General features: G+C 39.3%; 1 protein-coding gene across 6 annotated transcripts in view; it reads right to left on the bottom strand.

The window, feature by feature from the left end:
• Positions 1-784: 784 nt before the first annotated feature.
• Positions 785-21,907, bottom strand: part of adgrd1 (adhesion G protein-coupled receptor D1) — a 34,499-nt gene continuing 13,376 nt past the window's right edge. For all 6 annotated transcript variants that reach the window (XM_039621054.1, XM_039621051.1, XM_039621052.1 and 3 more), the window contains 12 exons: positions 9,329-9,402; positions 8,578-8,701; positions 6,763-6,866; positions 6,458-6,569; positions 6,088-6,241; positions 4,766-4,832; positions 3,685-3,751; positions 3,489-3,580; positions 3,249-3,375; positions 3,119-3,160; positions 2,828-2,920; positions 785-2,740 (listed from right to left, as the gene is read on the bottom strand). In XM_039621054.1, the coding sequence (XP_039476988.1) occupies positions 2,645-2,740; positions 2,828-2,920; positions 3,119-3,160; positions 3,249-3,375; positions 3,489-3,580; positions 3,685-3,751; positions 4,766-4,832; positions 6,088-6,241; positions 6,458-6,569; positions 6,763-6,866; positions 8,578-8,701; positions 9,329-9,402 (1,152 nt within the window). In that variant the 3' untranslated portion in view covers positions 785-2,644. The remainder of the gene's footprint in view (positions 2,741-2,827; positions 2,921-3,118; positions 3,161-3,248; positions 3,376-3,488; positions 3,581-3,684; positions 3,752-4,765; positions 4,833-6,087; positions 6,242-6,457; positions 6,570-6,762; positions 6,867-8,577; positions 8,702-9,328; positions 9,403-21,907) is intronic.

Raw genomic sequence — 21,907 nt, 5'->3', positions numbered from 1 at the left:
TTTTTTTTCAATTGAAGAAACAAGTTTCGACGCAGTTCTTCAGGACTTGCTGTAATTTTAATTAAAGAAAAAAAAAAATCAAATACTAGTGTTACGCTGTGGAGGACTACTAGAGTAGAGACATGAATTGCATTCTATTACAATAAAATCCACTGCATTTAACCTCACTTAGTGAGATAAACTCAATCTTTCCTCCCCCAACTAATATGCATTCATTATCACAAAGGCTCTTGGCCTCCCGCGATTAAACCCAACCCCACGGCCCAGTGCCCACAGGGGGTTAAGCTCTTTAAGCTCTGTAATTAGCAGTTCAGTTGTTATCAAAGGGTAAAAGGCCATCACGCATTCAAATGAAGAGCTTCTCTGCTAATATTTTCTCTATGCCAACACAAAGCAATAGCAAAAAACCCAAAACAATTTCCTGGATTTAAACAGGATTTGGTCATTGCAAGGTTCAGTGTTATTTCAGTGAAATTTAAATTTAAATTTAAAAGGTTTCAGCAATGTGATTTAATCAAATCAAGTATGTATCTTCAGTCACTCTTTAATACATTTAAAAAAAGCAATAGTGTTTAGCAGTTTTTCTTGTAGCTTTTGTGAAATGCAGTTTTTGTCTGGCAGAAAATGTGTGGTGTTGTTATTCTTCAAAATCATTCTTGCCAAAAATGGATTTCATAACAATGTAAATAACAGGTGCGCACACAAGTATCCACCAAAACGGTCCCATAAGTCATTTAAATATGTTTTTATAATGCTGAAAATCATTTATTTAAGCACACACTGATTTCTTATACTAAAAGGTTTTTAATAAAGATAACCGAAAGCTCAAACCATAGTACCGTAAGACAACAAACATCATACATGCTTGGGAATACTGAAATATTTCATTTTAATCTGTGACTTACAGTAAATCCTATTCTAGGAAACTTATTGATGTCTCAGTGTAAGATTGATGATGTTTTAAATAATGTAATCTCCCCTAATTCTCACAGTATAGTAAGAAAAAAAAAGCAACAACCTTATCAAGTCCCTCTGAAGAAATAGCAACAGATGAGGCTAAACACGAAATCAAAACTTCACAGAACTGTGTTCGATACACAACTAGTCTTCATTATTCCATGAAAAGAATAATATATGGCAGCTTACTAAGATGTGAGGTACTGCAACTATGCCAGTCAATTCATTTTATTCACTTTAAACAGAAACAAACACACAATTTAACATAAGAACATACTGATTGTTGAGCTGTGACACTTTGCAGAAGACAAGATAAAGATAAATTCAGATTCACAAAATAAATAAATACGTTATAAGATTCTAATCCACTATTACATCATCCATGGTTATTATGCCGTTATTGTGTTGTGCCATCACCAGAACTGAATTAAAGCTGTGTTTATCATGTGAATATAAAAAAGGTTTCACCCAGATAAAATTTACAATGTGTCCCTTATGATGAGGAATTCTGTTGCCTGTTGGTCAAACCACTTTGTCATAGTTTTTAAAACATAAATATAACACTATGTTAAAGGAAAACAGAAACTTTCCTTGGTCTTTTTCTATCTGAGGGCATGGGTTTGTTTTTTACTCAGCTATATCTTGAAAATAGTTAGCCTATTACTGCGTTTCATTTTCGAAATTGGATGTAATTGCACTATTTTATCATGTGAGACAGCTTGGGCTATGATAAGCACGTCCCTGTGATTCAAATAAACAGGTTGACATTTTGGAAGATAAGCTTGTTTGCTTTCTTGCCAAGAGTTACATAAAAAGATTAGACACCACCGCTATTGAGTCTGCAGCTAAACAGCAGCAAACTAGTTTGGCAGAGCACAGATTCGTCAAAAAGATGGATACCGCTAATCTGGCACATGACTGTAAAGCTACAGCTTGTTATTTTTACATCTGTTTTTGTACATATTTAACAAATGAGCCTCATTAGTGGTGTCTGGTAGGTGAATTTCGTCTCCTTTGTTCAAGCGAGCTAGCTAGCTTCCCATTTTTGTGCTAAGCTATGCTAGCAAGTAGCTGGAGCTAACTTTGTGGAGTTGTGGAAAAAATAAGTACAACCAACAGAGATTCTGAAATTTTTGAAAAAGACATTTGATGCCCAGAGATAAAGTTAATATTTTCAATTATTTCTTTCTTTCTTGTCATAAAAAATATTAATAAATGTTACTCTTTGAGTGCGAACAGTAAGTACACCCTTGGCACCAAAAATAACTTCCTTTTTTCATTCTACATATGTACTAAACATACATAAAAGCTGTGTCATCTAACCCTAGCTCCCCTATCTACAGTACAGTATGCAGGCAGACAAGCTGACATGCTACACTACAGAGTTTCATCATCAGGCCTCGAGCTACGCTCGTGGATCTTTCCAATAACTTCACAGATCCTTCTTTCTCCTTCTGCTTTTCTTTTTGGGAACGCGGCATGTTATTTTGAGTGGATAGTAAGGCACAGTCCTAAGAATCTGTTTGTCTTTAAAAATGAAGCTATCACGTAGCTACAAAACACCTCTTTTGGTGACATTTTTAACTTAAGCAGACCACTGTCCAATTCATTACATAATAACGTGGGAGGACACTCTGGGGGCTTCAGACTGCTCTCCCACCACAGGCGGAAATAGTGATGTGGGGTTCTACACGGCAGAGAGGTCAATGCGGTTGGCTGAGTTGGTGCTCTTGTCCCATGTGTTCATCTTGGTGGGAGTTACACCCTCCTTGTGTCCATTCATCTTTAAAACAGCAAAAACAGAGAGAAAGTCAGACTGAAGCAGCCATTTTTGCTTTATCAGTGCTTTTTTTTCATGATCAGGACTCACTATGTCAGAGTTGAAGGGCTTCACATTAATATTTCGGATGGAGCTGCTGGTAAGAGACCACACCTTGGTTTTGTGTTTGAAAGCAGCTCTGACCTACAGAAAGAAGTAAATCCATCACAAACACTGAGAAATATGAGGCAAAGTATGCTGTGCATTCATCACAAGTTAGAAGTTGTTACAGCAGAGAACTTTGTCCCCCTTCTCGCTAATTAGACTAAATATCTAATTTCATAATATGAAATTATAGTTGTTTGTGTGTGTGGGGAAGTGAAAACATATTCAGCACTATACCTCAGAGTTGAGAAGACAGTGAAATAAGAAGACAAAGAACCCCTAAACGAGAGAAAAGAATTAATAAATAGTTTTAGAAATAGCGTTAAAAAATAAAAATCTAAAATTGATCATATTGTAAAGAACCTACTTGTAATGAGTTGAAAACTGCAAATATATAAAGGAATGGCAAAGACTGTGTGTTGACCACGAGAACGCCAAAGATCCAGGAAATGCCAAGTATAGGCAGAAGCACAGCTACTGCCTTTATGGTCAGCCTGGAGACAATCCAAGAGATAACATGGTTATGTTATGAATTTTTATTCAAATATCAGCATTTGATAATAAGCCTGATTATGTAAAAAAAAAACAATAAACAAAAAACCCTCACTTGACTGCATTGGCGTCTCCATGAACCTTGTAATTCTCTCCGCTGATTCGAGATATGATCCTGGTCACGGATATCAGAATGCCTATGTTTACCTGAAACAAAGTCGTGTTTGAACAGAATACAGACTTTTTGTAAATTAGGTGACAAATTGTGACTCGTGTAAAACAACAAAAGGAAACTTTTGCAAATTTCTCACCACAATCACGAAAAGAGCCGGTGCCACAAATGCCCAGATGGCTCCGTTCTGCAGTGACAGCCAGCAGCTGAAATAAACAGATGAGACAGTGTTCAAAAAGATAGAAGACAAAAACAAGATTATCCTCTGGAAGAAATGTTGAAAGGCTTTTACTGACGATTATTTGATAATCACATTCCAACCCCAAAAGATTTTTAGTCAGTGTTTATGTAGTCTATGCATGTATAACTGTATAACAATGTTTTCTAGTAGATACAGGATGACGACAAATACCTCAACAAGAAACCAACACTACTGTATATCATATAAAAACAGAGGAGCTATTTATACACAACATGTAGGCCAAAATGTATCTGTAATATGACTTTACAGCCATTTTGCTGTAAATAAGTAAACAACTCATGGTCTCTCACAGTAACCCTTACTAAAGAGGAATCCACAGTTCACAAATAAAAGGTTGGCTCTATTTTAACATGATGCTTTTTGTCACCATTAAAAATGACAAACTTTTTGCCATCCACAATGTCTCAAAATTTTAAGTTTGGTATATCAGAATTTTGATTACAAACTTGCAATAATTTTGAAACAATATAAATAAATAATAAAATAAACATAAATAAATTCTTTATACCGTTCTCTGTGACTTGCTGTTTAATTACACAAAAAAACAAAAACGTGTAGAACTTTATCTGACCTTAATATAAAGTTTCAACAATTTAATCAAATTAAGTAAGTATTTTAGTGTAGTAGGCATTTTAACATGCACTGGAATTTCTCTGTTTTTGGAATGTGTTTCATGGAAAAGCCACCAGAAAACATCAGTATTCTCCGCCCACAGTAAATTATGCATCCGAGCCGAGGATACCTCCTTCATTTAGACTTCGGATTGTTTTCCCTCACAACAAAAAGGAAATAATGTTGCAATGCAAACATGGAGCAACACACTGGTAACCAAATGCTTTTAAATAACAATTTCTGTTTGCAATTTCTTGCACACAGGTGATGTCACTCTTATGCAACTGCAAAGAGCTTTAATGGAAAAAAGTAAATTTCCCCAAAGATTTCTTTTTTTTATACTTACTTATCAACTTTACCATAACTGTCAAGAGCTGATGTCATGGACACGACACAGATCAAGAACGGAGAACCTGGTCCAAAAAAACAAACAAACACATATTCAGTAATAGCAGCACGATGGCCACCTATTTCCTCCATACACTCCTCAAATGGGGATTGTGTACAGTACCTACACACATAGAATAGCATGGCAGCTTCATTATAGTATGATGTATATTTTAGTTTGTGGTAATTATAGTATATAAAATACATATCTGTTATATTACGATACATTTCATGCAGTGGTTAGCACTGTCACCTCACAGCAGGAAGGCTCCTGGTTACCCCCAGCTGAGGCCTTTCTGTGTCTAGTTTACAAGTTCTCACTGTGCCTTACTGTACGTTATGTTAGATAAATGCCATAGAAATGCCTACAAATACAAATGTTTTGTTTTAAATCCATGGGTGCTTGCTCGCAGAGTTTTTTCCCTTCCCATTTCTTTTCTTTGCCTTGTTGTCAAAGCGCCACAGGATAAACTTCATTGCAAACACTTTGGAACTGTGCACCGTGCAGGACCCGGGCCTGTATAAACTCCCTGTAGTGGTTTTTATTTCTCCGCGGTGCTGCTAATTGCTTGTTTCCTTGAAAACAAGTCCTTAGATTTCACTGCTTTGATCTCTTGGCCTCCGAGGCCCAAAGGTTTTGAGGACACTATGCTGGGAGGAATTTGTTACTTAGAGTGAGGAAATGAAGGATAAAGCAGTTGAAAGCCTTTATCACAGTGTAACAGAGAAATAATTCATTATAAAAGTATGTATTTACTTTCTTTTGATAACAACTGTACTTGAAGCTGACAGGGATGAAGTCTCCAGTGAGTAATGTGCAGTAAAAAAAAACACAAAATGAAAAAAAAAATACTCTGGCCAGAAGAAAGGAAGTCATTAAAAAAAAGCCAATGTTTTTCCACAAATGGGTTCAACATGTAAGAGAGGCGTTCCCCAGCAGCCAAAGATGGTACACGTATGTTCCAGATTTGTTTTATCTGTCCATCACACTCCAGTTCACAAAGATCAAGAGACCTAAAAGATGGACTGGAATGTAGTGCACCTTAAAGTTGATTTATTCAACACTGCCACAGCTGTTTTTATTATATTTGACAAAGAAAGATCAATTTTAAAGAAATCATCTTTAGATGAGGTCGCCCAGGGTAGAGGCAGGGCTTTGGATCAGATTTGCGACAATAAAATAAGATGATGTAAGGACAGAAATGAGGAAAATATTACTGAATAATTATCTTTTTTAAATACATATTTTCAAAAAAAAAGAAAGAAGCAAGACAGACCCACCCCAGCCAATGCCATAGTAGTAGAAGTGTTTGCTGTCTTCAGAGCCGAACACCTTGATCACCATACTGTACAGGTGAAGGCCCTCCACCAGCATCCAGGCAAAAGCACTCAGAAAGAAGAAATGTAGCAGGACAGCCATAACCTTACATGGCAGCTGCGAAAAGATCAAAACAGTCTCTTTCAATGTGTATCTTTTTCTTAAACCCTCATTTTTTACACTGCTTTCTATACTTCTCATCATTTTCTACATGACGTATTTCTATCCTCATCATAGTAACAGCTGTAAAACCATTAAAACCATTCCTGTCATCATTATGCCGCTAATCATTGTCACTGCAATCATCAAGCAGTCACTGTGCCGTGTACGTACCGTGCCAGGGTCAAAGCGAGCGCTGATCAGCAGTAAGATCTCTGCCACCAGGATGGCGAAGGAGAGGTTGGCGTGGATGTGGTAGCGCTGGTTACGGATGGTACTCACTGACCTGAAAAGAAGCAAAAGGAAAAATACTTAACTACAGTATAACTTCATACACTACTATGGTAATAAAAACATTGCATATTCTGACATCAGACTCATCACACTACATGTCTTTGACCAGGTATGAAGTGAAAATAATAAAAGGTTAATTACACTGAATTCTTGTAAATCTACTTAATGTTAAAAGTAATACTTACGATAAGACTGCAAAGGTGACCAGAGTGATGGCAAGGCAGAAGATGGAAATAGAGCAGCCAACGTAACCAATGGTTGATAGTGCCACCTTGTGGCCAGTAGAAATCTGTGGAGAGAGGCATCGTCATCATCAGATCTGACAACACAGCACGTGGAGTGTTGGTACATGTGGCATCCCACATACATCCAAATGTAGTGCATCCTTTTTCATCAAAGGGAGTCTGTAGAGTTTAGCACAGTGAACACAAGACTACCAAATACCATTAGCACTTCTACAAGTGGACACAATCTCATAGCCTCAAAAAGTTACTTATAACCTCTCATGTGAAATAGGATAGCACAGATGTTGCAATTAAAATGATTCTTGATCACAAAACTATATTTTTTGCTTTTGTTTACATGTTTTGTTCACAAGTTTTTGAGGTAATGTCCTCTTACAGCCATTGCAAAAGTTAAAAAAACACTAATTTTTATATTTTCAGCAAAAGCAAAAATGTTTATAATCCACGCAGTGTGCATCCAGCCCAGTGTGTTGATGTTGTTTTGGATTTCAGGCTATTTTGAGTGTTTGGGTTTAATTTTCCATTAACTGTCTACTCATGTGCCTTGTCATTATAAGGGTAGAGGAGTCTCAGCCATCCAGAGCTGGGATACGTGAGATGTTCCCTTGCAACTGAGGGATGAGGCACCCCACTAATTAGAGACTTGCTAAGGGAAAGCATAGCATCAAATAGACTCGTGCGCCTTAAATACAGCACTGGCGCACTTAAGCTGCAATAAGAAGTCTGCTTTTTCTATTTTAAGAAGCCATTGTGGATGCTAACCATACTCCCATGGGTGCATATTCTTGGATGCAACAGAGTTAGACAAGAAGCAAAAATCATGCACAGGTTTTGTGCTTTTAAGATGATGATGTAAACGTGAAAAAGAGAAAACAGAAAAGAATAAATGAAGGATGATTGAAAGAGATTTTTTTTGGCCCCTTGAGAGCCCATAAATCTGAGGAATGCTCCACTGACCCGTTCAGTGACCTAAAACAACCACACTTAATCATGGCTGCACAAAGCACTTCTCTGGTGGTTTGATAGAGAAACCACCACTAGTGGTAAAGAAGGCACTGGTAAACCACTGCTTCCTGTTTACTTACTCTCCTACAAGCTAACCAGCGTATTTTGTATCTTGGCGAGAGGGATACACTTTTGAACACGGCTGAACTGAAGGAACGCCATCCAACAAATCAGTTAGCTCTGCAAGTGTTCCTAATATAGTGGCTCCATCCTTTCACTCACTGATGCTGCACATTCACTTATAAAGTTGCTTGCAGAGTGTACTGACCAAGCTGCCTGGCTGCCACATCACCTGACCCGAGTATCTGCCACAGGCTCTGTCTGCACTTGAATATTATATTTTACAGAGATTCTATTTTCACTTCTTACTCTTCAATTAAACTGTAATAATTTTAAATGATTTTACTTTTTTTTTATTGTTTTCTTAAAATATACATCTTCCTTTGTTGTTGCAGGAGTCTGATAGTATGTAAAACACTACTACTTGCAGTTATTCCACTAAAAACTGTTTGCAAACCACCAGTGAACAAGAAACATAGAATGAGTTACTAGCTACCAGGCGCCATGCTGATAAAAGTCTGGGGTCTGGTGAGATTAGAAGTTTCAGTACAAATAGGAGAAACATACAAAGCTGAAGACTATAAACATCAAACTGTGTTGAACTCCTTCAAAACAACAAAACGAAAATGAGATCTGTTGCAAATGCTGCCTAATATTCAGACTTTTGAAGAGCAGCCAGAGCATTCATACCTTTAAGGGCACAACTTGCATGAGGATGGCGAAGTTGGTAAGGTGGTTGCACAAACACACGGAGTATGTCATGTTTCCATCTGCGCGCACGCAGCCTTCGTTGGACCATACTCCCTCTTTAGAACTGAAATGAATGACAATTAGGTGCTGTTAGCAGAGAAAATGTATTTAATTCGAGATCAAACATGAAAAACTAGAACAAACAGGATGCAGAGAAACAGACGGGGCACGTTTTCACTGGAACGCTGTGAGAGGGTGCACTCAGTATAATCCAATATCCCCCCGTGGGAGGCACACAGAGATTAAGTTGACTTTATTAGGGCAATCTGACAGGGCGACCCAATTATTCACATTTTGCTTAAGCTTCAGGGCTAAGTGGAGTAGGAGAAGGATGTGTTTGAACCCAACGTAACCGCACTCCCTTTTAAAAAAAATGAGTTAAGCTTACCAAAAAGTGTTTTGGCTCCGCGTATCAGAGCTTCAGCTTTTTTTTTCTTCTTTGTTTTACATTGAGGGCTGTGGCTCAAGAAGCCGAAACAGCAACACATGTAAAACTGGATGTTTCTGATTTGAAAGAGTAAAAGAAAAAAAATACCCCACCTTCTCCCAATCACCAGTGATTTCTTATGATTTAAAGAGTCAAGAAAGAAATGCATGCAACGAGTGAACAATCAAGATAAAAATCCCTTTGGCGCTGGATCTGAATGGATAACTCAGAAGTTCTCTGTCAAAATCATGAACACAGACCCACCTGTAGTCCAAGAAGGCACAGTAGAGGAAGACTTTATTGCTCTGATTCTGTACTTGGTCCTGTTGCTCTTTAGTCTGAAAATAAAGAAGTCAAAAAGGCAGAGAGTAAGAGAAGTGCGTGAGATGAGGACGTGCTTGCTTGTGGACTGCTTGCGTGTATAAACCTTGAATATTTTAGACAGCAGTCAGCATCATTATTTCTTACAGGCTGCTTGACTTTTCCATCTTTTTATCTCTGTGTTCAATGCACACATTAAGCAATATTAAAGTGACAATAAATTCTTCATTGCTGCTTAAATGACCAGCGTAAAACATGACAGCTAAGGAGATCTGAGATCATTCGCTGGGAAAGACAAAGTGCAGATCGTCACTCGGCTAAGGTGATTAGCACGCTGAGCGAAAATCCCTGCTGTCTTTGAGAATCTTATTCGATTATAAATCACTTTTTCCGTGTCATTCCCTTAAAATGAGATTTGGAGTCTCCAGAGACAGTGAGCTAATGGCTACAGTGCAAGACTGCAGTAATTGGGACTTGGCCCTGATTACGGGTCAAACCACTATCCTCCTCAATCTGTCAACTGAGGAAAACAACACTAAGTGTTGCACACCTCTTCATAGGCACTGTTGCCTTTCCTCTCAGACTCAACGACTATATGATTAGATGGAGTGTGTCTGCACTATTTCCTTCTGGAAAAAGTGAGAGTGAGAGTGAAACTGACAGTCAGGCTGTGTGACTGGCCCATAGGCTCCGAGATTCATATTACAAAAGCATAACACATTACCTAGATTTCACTGCGTGCTCTCATTCTGTCTGTTTCGCAGATGCACCTCCTTACTCACCGTGTATTGCGACCCCCGAGATGGATTTAACAATTAGCTATTTATGTGGCCCATTACAGCAGGCAGGGCAAGAGCCATGAGAGTGCTTAGAAAGTACCCCGTCATCACCAGCAGCTGGCCAGCTTTGGTGATCTGCAAGCAACCCCGTGGATGAATTTACTGGTCTCCTGTGGGCTCTAATATGTTCTTTTTTTTCTTGCTGGGTGTAAATGAAAGCAGATGGAAATAAGAAAAACTGCAACTTGCCCACTGGAAGTCCATCAGTAAAGGGCCAAATCTGCTCTAACTGGGGCTTTGTAGAGCAAAGGAAGACTAATTATTCTTGTTAACAATACAATGTAAACTCAGCTTCAAACGCTAATCATCAAACCCTGATGCGTACCAGACACAAGCTGAAACATACATTAACTAACAGACCATCACGCATACAGTATGAGCACGCTTCTTGGCCATGTTCCTGCTCTAACAACTGTTTTGCGGTGTATCCAGTTTGCATTTTCCAGCTGATATCTGAGGAGAGATGCAGGACTCCGAAAGTCACTGGTGAGCGTTTAAAATGTACTTGGAGATCTGGTCGAGCTTTGAGAGCACGCTGTTGTTTCCCCAGTGCCCTGGGGCCTCAGCATCTACCAGCCAAGACTGCAGCTGGCGCTCCAAGTCTTTATTAACAACAGAGGGCCAGGAAACACCGCCCTGGAAGTCACTTTGAGCCTTGTAAGGCGAGCAGAACAGGGAGGAATAAGGGAGAGGAAAAACTAGTGACAGGAGAGTGATGCAGAGTGACAGGCTGATAAAGGAGAAGAGCCTGGGAGAGAGAGGCTGATAAATCATAGATAGACAAGATGTTTCTGGTGCCTCTTTGTTACAATGTCCCACTACAGTGTCTGTTGTAGCTGCCTGTGGTTTCAAACATATCAGATATGCCAGTACAAGTAAAAACTATTTAAAATTCTTAGTTATTTAAGCATGCAGTAGACTTATCAATTAAATGTAATTAATGCAGGTACAAATACTTGCATATAATACATCTAATATAATATTATTTAATAACAATTATTGATGCATCAAAGTGGACAAATGACTTAAAGCACAACAAAAGGCAGGCAGGCGTGATTCATGCTTAGCAATTTATCATAAGTTTCTTAGTAAAACCTTTAAAAATCTAACAGCTGGAGAAGGCAACACAGTTTTGCTGTCACTGGACAAGAAATCAAAAACAACCTTTCAGCATATTGCCACTCACGAATTTCAGGAGAGAACCAGACTCCAGGCACACGGAGTCTGCAAAGGAGCCAATCAGAGGTCTTTTCAGACCCGATTGCGTGAGTAGAATAGGATGTGACGGTGCAACGGGTTAAGCGGAGGATTATCACTTGGGAGCAGGGGCTTGGTCCTGTTTGAAGCTATTGCGACACTGATATAACTTTTGGGATATGAAGCATATGCTGGCGCGTGCTTGCTTCTGGCTTTTTTTTGGGGGGGGGGTATAGAACAGAATAGAACAGATAGAGGAGAGTTGTACCGCTTCTTTTGATAATAATAATAATAATAATAATAATAATAATAATGATAATATATTCAAAGCAGTTTTAGCTGCTCCCATAAATCCAAGTCTTTGATTTGGCAGACTGTTTTTTTTTGCAGTCGATAGCTTTCCTATCTTCTTCCTTTGAGAAGATTATGTAATAAACTGTTACAAGATTAGATATTTTAAATATTTTTCCCCAAAAGACTCTGATAACATTTTTGTCAGGAGATTAGCTACTGTCACTGAATTTGTAAGAAAAAAACAGTGAGGTATTATTTGGCTTAATCACACATCCTGTTACTTTGTTCAGGGTTCAGGTGGGATTTTCTTCACTGCCACAGTGAATAGTTGTATAAACTGAGGCATGATCGAGGGAAACCATTATTAAATTACTCAAAACAGACTCATTTCACATTCATTTTTATACTGCATAACGCACTGTTAAAATACTTAAAAGCAAAAAAAACCAAACAAATAAACATTTGTTTCTTTTTGCAGCAGTAAAGTGGGTAAACTCTGAATTAAGCATCAAATCAGCAGAGTGGAAATTTTGTCTCCACCTTCTGGCTGTGGGAGCATTTCCATAAACATTAGGGAACTCAGTTCTAACAAGAAAATGTCTTTGCGGTCAATAGCTCACTTTGTCAGACTTTAATCTTTCCTCTAAAAAGTTTATTTGGACTCTTTTCAGCTACGTTAAATTGTTAAGGTGATGCATCACATTGGCCTACCAGCAGTGTTGGTCAAGTTACTTGAAAAAAGTAATCAGTTACTAATTACTGATTACTTCCCCCAAAAAGTAATCCCGTTACTTTACTGATTACTTATTTTCAAAAGTAATTAATTACTTAGTTACTTAGTTACTTTTTAAAAACACGATTTACAACCTGAATAGGTGATAAAGCGATAGATCTTTCAGCCCAATTCTACTTTTTCTGCATAATCCATCATACAAAATGTAATCAAATGGAAACGTCTCTTTTTAAAACTTTAAACTTTAAATCTTTTAACTTTATGCATCAAGCAAAAACTTAATTATATGCAACATTCTCTGACTGGAAGAAATTTGTTTAACATTTAAACCTATTTTCTGCACATTCCAGCATATAAAATAAAATATTTTTTTGTGTTTACACTCACTCTTTCAAATAGATGCAAGTAAAACACAGCAGAAAATAAATAAAATCAAAGACTCAGCGGCCCTGTTGCTCTATTTTCACCTGTAAAGCAGGAGTGGGGTAGGCGGAGGTTTACCCTGGTGCAGGTGTGCCGCAGTGGTCAGTGGAAGAATCCGCGAGTTTCTTAGTACACTCGGTGCTTGCTTGGAAGTTTAGGGGGTTTTCGCTGTAAAAAGAAGTTTTCTTCCCACGCACAACGGACACTAATGTTTTTGTTACTTTTTATGGAATCAAACTCAAAATAAGGTCAGTACTTCCACGCTTTAAACGCTACACTCGATATATTATGATCTGCACACAGCTGTTGTCACGAATGTCGCACTATGGGCTCAAAATGTGGTCATAAATATTTTGTACTTGTAAATCAGTTTTGTACTTGTAAATCAGGATTTGTATGTGTAAAAAGAATTTGTGCGTGCGTAAAAAAGATTTGTATGTGTAAAAAAGATTTGTGTGTGGACTTAGCCAAAAAAAACCCTGCAAGTTACAAGTACGAATTTTGACCCTATTTTTCTTCCTGTCATCTGATTGGTCAATGTCATGTCAATCACAAATGTAACAATCCAATCAGAGAACAGATGGGTTTGGCTGTCGGAGGGGCACTTTTTTGAACTGCAGGTCCTTGAAGGAATAAATGCCCTTTACATGCCAACCCAGCGTTTTCCTTCATCACCACGAAGGAAAACAGTCTGTGGTCGTCCGAGTTTGGTGATTTTTGTGTCACAGGTCTACGTGCTTTATACAGGGACTTCCACAGCCTTTTCAACAGCGCTGCGGACCGCGGGGGGGGCAGTGTTTTGGAAATGACAGTCTTCATTACAAAGCTTTCTTCTATGAATTAGCATACATGTTTTTATTGAACATTTGAAGAACTAGCAAAAAAAACAGAAACTGTTGTAGAGGACATAAAGTCAGAGATAGAAACGACAAGGAGCAGGTGCATCTAGTACAGGTAGAGCTGCTGCAAAAACCCACAGAGCTCAGCAGCCAGCGCAACAAATTCTGGATCCTTTGCTTTTAGTTAGCAGTTAGCATTAGCAGCACATCCTGCGTCCGATGTGAAAGGACCTTTATGCTGCGCACTGTGACTCACAGCAATGGTCCCGGTCAGCCCTGACTTTGTGTTAAACTAATCCTAAAGTAATAATGGTATTTCTAACCACTGACATACCACAACTTTATCCTTTCAACAGCTGCTGAAAGTAAGGGGACCTAGCTGCTATCGGATATTTATACAGAGATCCTCCAGCTTCAAACTGTATTACCCTTCAAGGACCTGCAGTTCAAAAAGTGCCCTCCGACAGCCAAACCCATCTGTTCTCTGATTGGATTGTTACATTTGTGATTGACATGACATTGACCAATCAGATGACAGGAAGAAAAATAGGGTCAAAATTCGTACTTGTAACTTGCAGGGGGATTTTTGGCTAAGTCCACACACAAATCTTTTTTACACATACAAATCTTTTTTACGCACGCACAAATTCTTTTTACACATACAAATCCTGATTTACAAGTACAAAACTGATTTACAAGTACAAAATATTTATGACCACATTTTGAGCCCATATTCGCACTCGCTTACGTCACTGTCATGAGACGTTATTGCAAAAAATCACGGTTTTAGTAACGCAGTAACGCAGCGTTCCTACGTGAAATAACGGTAATCTAATTACCGTTTTTGGAATAGTAATCCCTTACATTACTCGTTACTTGAAAAAAGTAATCAGATTACAGTAACGCGTTACAAGTAACGCGTTACTGCCCATCTCTGCCTACCAGTGCTTCGCTTCACGCTTAAACTCAGGTATTCTAAGGAGTAAAGAGACATTTACTAAGTGCTGAAAGGCTTAATCAACACTGCATGAAACCATTCATCGAGGGCTTGAATGGAAAAACTCCAGCTTTAGAGCTGTTGGTGTTGGATCAATGCATGCACCTGTAACTTCCATCTTTTCATTCATGTACTAGATGCAATGGAGCCTGTATAAGCTGATATTAGAGGCTGTTGTACATCCTGGACTGACTAACAACCAGCCAATGTGAGACAGATTGTTTTGTATTTTGAAATTCAATTCAATTTCATTCATTAATATAGCTTAATATATCACTCACAGTCGCCTCAAGGCATTTTATAATGTAAGGTAAAGACCCTACAGTAATACAGAGAAAACTCCAACAAACAAACGACCACCTATCAGTAAGCACTTGGCGACAGTGGGAAGGAAAAACTCCCTTTTTACAGGAAGAAACCTGCAGCAGTCTCAGGGAGGAAATGCGATCCGCCGTGACCGGAGGGGAGGAAGTTAGGACAACCCATTCCTGTCTTGCTCATGGCAGCACATCTCTACCAGGCATACACACCACCTTCGGAATAAAAGTGATAATCACTGGCTGCTGTCTGACGCACATATCCCTCTAAACCAAATCAGTTCTTTGTCTTTATGGTTTTGATCACCATCCATCCATCCATCCATCCATCCATCCATCCGTGGTTTTTGGGTGAGATAATGAAGGATAAAAATAACACACAGCACAAAATCTTAACATTATACACAACCCAGCAATTTATACAGAAGTGCCAGCCTGTCTGTCCTTTGTGGAGTCTTTTAGGCCTTCCACGTGTAGCAGAGCTAGAAGCCGAAGAAGTAAAAAGAAGTAAAACTAGAAAGCGAACCAGAGAAAACTCCTTCACACAGAAAAAAAACAGGAACAGAAACTCAACGAAGGTAATATTAACTAAGGATTCAAAACTCAGAAACAGCACAAAATCGTGGAACCTTGACAACAATTAAACAAATCGAGTCTGAGCTAACGTAACATCAATCTTGACCTCAGTCTTAAAACATTCTTTTTTTTTTATATCTACTACTATCCTCTAGAGCTTGAGGTCAGTCCTGCATCACCCACTCATTCCATCCATCCAGCACTGATACAACAATATGCGGCCGCAAGAGTAATCGGACAGTTTCAGTTGTGCTAAATTTAAAAACCAGAGAGAAATTACAGAGCGGTGTGAGCGTGAGAAGAGAAAAGGAGCGTTCGTTTCCCGTTCCCTGAAATGTTCCAAATCGTTTTGAAATGCAGAGAGCTGAGGTGTAATTTGGGCTGCAATTTCTGGATTTGGTACACGTATTTATTTTGCAGCGAGCGCCATAAAAACAATGATCAATCTTGCTTTTGTAAAAGTGGAAGGCATAATTTAAAATCACCTTCACTTTTTAGAGTAGGCCTGTGAGGTGCACAGGGTTTGACAATGGCTTAACTGCTCTGCATAAAAACAATGAGGCCATACACGTATAAGCTTAGAAAGCTGAACTGACTGCTGTTAAATTTAGTAAGGGAAGGAAATATTTTATTGCACTATGTCTGGGCAACGCACAACGAGGTATGGTGGAACATTCCTCAGTCACACAAACACACACGGAGCCTGAGAAAAAAATCCTCTACTCAGTATAAACTATAGCATCCTGTGACTGTGATGAGGCGCAGGTCGCGCCGTTGCTGTAACACAGCTTTTCAATCAGAGTCTGTACTTGGCTTGATCCGCACACACAGCACGAGGAGCAACAACAAAAATCCATGCAGCATAACACAACTGGCCATGAGTGAGATCATGCTGTCAGGGGAAATGTAAAAAGACATGCAGCTGTGGTCCCAGCTCAGCCTCGGAGGTAGACATCGAAAACAACGAGACGAGTGTTGATAGTGACGCTGGGTGTGAGGAAAACCAGGAACAATTAAACAGCTCTAAAAGTCAGGGAGATGGTTTTGATTTGCAGATATACTGTATCGCTGATATCAAGTCGACTCAAAAGAAAAGAAGAAAAGAGAAAGTGATCCCCTCCCCCCTTTTTATCACCAGCCTCACATGCATGAATTCATAAGTTTAAATCCAAAGGGGTTTCACATGGAACCACTGCAATGTTTCTCTGTTTTCTGGTCTGCTTCAGAGCAATGACACATTCACATTAAAAAAAAAAAAAAAAAGTCAAAGGGCTGCATATTTAGACTCTTTGTAGTGAAGTTTAACAATACATACGATTTTTAGGTGATGATGTTCCCCGATAAAGCTTGCACTTCTATTGGTACGTAAACATATCGACGCTGAGGATACGCCAAGAAAGAAAGAGCTTTTATTTGGGACGACTCACGCTAACTGTAACTCATGAAAATTTTAAGCAATCATACATCTTTATCAATACATGAACTGATTATTTGTTTAATGTGCAAATATCAAAACAGTCAGGAATTACAGTTTTTCTCAGCTGCTGACAGAAAAGCATTATCAGCGTCTTCAAATCGCCAGTTTTTAATTTTGTGCTTATCATGAAAAAATTCCAAGATTCAGATGATGACGACGACACCTGTTAATCAGCTGATTGGATACATTTGTTTGCCCTTTCCATTCGATTAGAGTACGGCAATAACTCCTTATTATATAAGCACCAGATCAATGCATCCTGAGTGTGGATAAACAACAGAAATAGATGCATTTAACTAAATAAATTCTTTAAATGAAAATAAGCACTGTCACTATGAGATGATGAGCCTCCTTGCCAGCTAGTGTGACACTGATAGTGCTCTCCAAAATGACTGAGCTTCCTGTGTGCACGATCAACTGTTAGAGGTGGGTAGATTGCTCCAAATCAACAGTATCAATACTGATATTGGTACTGCATCGATGCTAGCATGAGAGGATCAATACTTTGTTTAGCCCACTGACTGTATGTACTTGGTATGGTATCGATATCAAAAAATCTGCTATATTGTGCAGCAATATCCCTCATTACAAAGATCCCAGTCTTAGTTTAGGTCTTAGTTTCCCTGACACTGCATGACTAACATTACTGCCTGCAGCAGGGGAGGGAAAATATTTCAGCCATTTATTAAACTGAAGAGTTTGTTTGAGGGAAATAAATTCACTTTGACTTTTTAAAGACTAACTTATTCCATAAAAGCAGCTTTTTTTGTTTTGTCTTTATCTTGGCGAGATTTTTTTTATCTACGGCTATAAATCTATTCTGCACATTCACAATCTTGAATTGCTATTTCATCGTTTTGCCGCGAGTTTAAAAGAGCGGACATGAAACTGCTTCTACTAGGCAATGAAATTCTTTTTGAACATTACTTCACAAGCACCAAATCCTTTTTTTTCATCGTTCTTTTAAGAAAACTGCCTGTATCTGTGGGCACAGATGGGGGGCTTGCTTAAAAAAAAAGATCTGCTTTTTATCACGTAGCGAGAGGTGGTGGTCGCGAAGTTGGAGCGGTGACAGAAAGGGGGCGCTAAATGGGAGGAGCTGTCTATTGCAGTGGGAATTGCAATAGCCAGACCTCCATCTGTGATTGATCAGTGAGTTGGCTCACACGTCTTGTGTTTGTGTGCGCAAGTGCACGGGTGGGTGTGGGTGGCTGGGAAATCTGGAGAGAGAGGGAGAGAGAGAGAAAAACAGAGTGATGGGTTTTGCCCATAAGGTTTAAGCTGGGCGTGTGCTGGAGTTATAAAAAGACTGGCAAAAAAGAGCAGATATGCTATTGTGGCAGAAAGGTCTGATCAGGATCAGCATGGCTTGCGTGATTAAACGAATAAGAGCGTGGGTATCAGTATGTTTTGAATAACCTTTGCGTGTTTATTTTCAATGGTACTGAACAATTAGCCCATTATTTTCCACACATATAGAAAGCTCTAACAAGCCTTGACATGTTTTCATGCACAAGTAAGCATTTTTCCTTCTTCTCTCCTGACCTTATTACAAGAATTACTTCCTGCTGAACTCTCATTTTCTTTGTTATAAGCGGGAACCAGTGGGTGAAAATAAATCAAAAAGTTAGCCTCTCAGAGGTTTTGTATGGCTACCTGGTAAATATTTGAGGTCTTTAAGAGTAGAAGCATAACACACTCACTGGACACTTTATTAGGTACACCTCTCAGGTGCTAGGTTGGACCTCATTTTGCTTTCAAAAATGCTGTAATGCTTTCTGGATCAGTTCCGTCAAGAAGCTTGAAACATTCCTCCGAGATTTCGGGCCATAATGACGCGACAACATCACATAAATTCAGATTTGTCAGCTGCACGTCCATGATGAGAATCACCACATCCCTAAGATGTTATATTGGACTGATATGCAGTGACTGTGGATGCCACCTGAGTACAGTGATCCCACTGAAACCAGTTTGAAGTGATCTGAGTTTTGTGACATGGCACACTATCCTGCTGGAAGCAGCCATCAGAAGAGGCGTACAGTGTGCTCAGCAACAGTGTTTAAACAATAGGTGGTACTGTGGGGCTGAAAGTGTGCCAAGAAAACCATTAGACCAGCAGCAGCAGCCTGACCCACTGATAAAAGACAGGTTGGATCCATACTTTCATTTATGCCGTATTCTGACTGCACTGTCTGACTGTCGGAGCAAAAATCTAGACTCATTGGACCAGGCAATGTGTTTTATAATCTCTTGTTGTCCAATTTTGGTAAACCTGTGAAAATTGTTTCCTTTCTTAGGTGACAGCAGTGGTGCAGACTTCAGACTTCTGTTGCTGTAGCACCATCTGCTTCAAGGCTGGTCATGTTGTGTTTTCAGAGATGCTCTTCTGCACATACTGGTTGTAACAAGAGGTTGTTGGAATTATTACTGCCTTCCAATCAGATCTGCATAGCTTCGCTTTTCAGACTATTATCTATAAACCCTAGAAATGGTTGTGCAGGAAAATTCCAACAGATCAGCAGTTTCTGAAATATTCAGGCCAGCTTGTCTGGCACCAACAACCAGGCTACACTCAAAGCCACATAAAATACCCCTCTTTGCAATTTTGATACTCAGTTTTCAAGTTTTCAGCACGCTGTCTTCACCATGTCTACATGCCCAAATGAACTGAATTGCTGCCATCTGACTGGCTGATTAGGTATTTGTATTATTAAGCAGTTGAACAGATGTATAAAGTTACTCAAGCTGTGAGTTTCTAACCTACATCTGCTTAAGGCTACCGACAGAAGTCACTGTCACACAAATACATTTAAACTTGTGCACCCAATTCTTTTCTTAAGTCATTAAAGATGTATGCTGTGTACAGTCATTCCAATCGGGAAAAACAACAGTTCAAAGAAGTCATTAAAAGCTAAACATCACCATAAAAATCATTCAAGTGAATTGAGAGACTAGCAGCAAAATACTGCCGTGCCATTCCACTCGTGACTCTGGATCTTCTTATAAACCTTCTGAGCGAATACACTTCTTTATATGCCTCTAAAGTCAGGCGCCCTCATCAAAATCATTTTTTTAATCCTCATAGTTTTAATTCTATAAATAGACCTCACCCATGAAGTCAATCTTTCCATTTGTTCACTTCATACCATCAGTGTGATGCTTTGATGCCAGTAGAGGATAAGAAGAAGGTGCCAGCCTCTTTTTTTATGTATATATTAATGTTTAACTACAGACCTCAGTGCTTCACACCTTTTTTTTCCCCTCTTCGCCGCCTTCACCCCTCTCAAAGTAAACCAGAGTCAGACAGCCGTAATAAATCACCAAAAGAGCCAGGGTCCAATCACCACCGCAGCTGAATGGCGTGAGAAAGCCTGTGGGCCTTTGATGATAACACCTAGTCAGGTTATCAAACCAGCTCCATGCCACAAAGCGTGGTTGCAGAAGCGATTGAGTCGGGTAGGAACGGCATGAACACAGTGTCGTTTCACTGAGCTCGGAGCATCAATCAAGGATGCAAGGTCACTCAGATGGCAACCACATGATTTAGACCTTGACTTGAATGAGTAGTACCTGCTATAACAAAAGTTTATTTACAGGCTGGTGACTCCATCACTCCATGATATCATTTGTTTTAGCATTCCAAGTGTCAGATAGAGAAAATGGATGAGACTTTGTGTCTGAGCCAGGATAGTAGTTGACTGTACAGTACCAGAGACGAAACACAGAGCTTGTCGTAGCCACGACAGCACGAAAAGACGGATGAGGGAGCTGACATATTTCTGTGCTAGACACATTCAGCACTCCCACTGGGCTTTAATGAAGTCACTGTGCACTTACCTATTCTCAGGGGGTAAACAGAGAGGTCAGCGGCAAATCACTTGCTCCAGCCCAGTGAACCGGTGCCATGAGCAGACATGTTTGAGGTTTAGTACGGACAGTAAAGACCAACATAAACAATGACGGGTAATGTCTGCCACATACTGTGTGAGCAGCCCACCCTGCCTTCAAGCTAGGGAGGTGATAAGTATCGACACCCCGCCAAAAACAGTAAAACAACCAAAATAGTTTCTTTTTGACTAAATCCAACAACAGGTCTGTGCAGTTTTAGCAAAAACAACCTGTTCTGGATGCGACCAGAGCCAAAAGTTCTGCATGCCAAATTACGATGTGGCTCCTCATAATAAATCACGGCCTGAGCTATGTGCAACAGAAATGCGCTGGCTCGGTGCGTTCCAATCAGCATGCATTAGTAATAAGTATAACAGCCTATTTGTAATGGGATAGAGAGGAAAGAATGCAAGTAACCTGATTTATCCTTACATCAGTCGTAAGGGCAATCCAACTAAAATAGAAACACCTTAAAACAGAAACAGAACGGAGAACTGCTGAGCATCTCCAGCACTACCATAACAAAGGAAATTTTAACTCCTCTCCCATGGTGTCCGCTAAAACAAACACAGCAATCATTGTCACAGAAACCAGGCCAGATAATTACAGCATAAACATTTATTTCACCAGGGAAGATGAAGGCAAACAAAGCAATATTACCATGGTTTCATAAAGCTGCATGAGTTTCTTTTTTGCTTTTATGAGTTGGGGTTGGGGGGTGGGGAGGGGGGTTGATTCACTTCTACAGAAAGTCGATCATTCATGCAGGACTTATAAAAGAAACAGAAATACATTACAGTGTGGTTAAGTCAACAGCCTCATTAATACCATTGCATGATAATCTAACAGCTTATCAACACAACTAATTAAGATAAAACAAATACAAGATTGTGAAGCACACCACCATATTTATGACTTTGCAGGAACACAAGCTAATGC

Source organism: Oreochromis aureus, linkage group 12 (genome assembly GCF_013358895.1).
Source record: "Oreochromis aureus strain Israel breed Guangdong linkage group 12, ZZ_aureus, whole genome shotgun sequence".
NCBI classification, from domain to species: Eukaryota; Metazoa; Chordata; class Actinopteri; order Cichliformes; family Cichlidae; genus Oreochromis; species Oreochromis aureus.
This window is presented reverse-complemented; position numbering and strand designations above follow the sequence as displayed.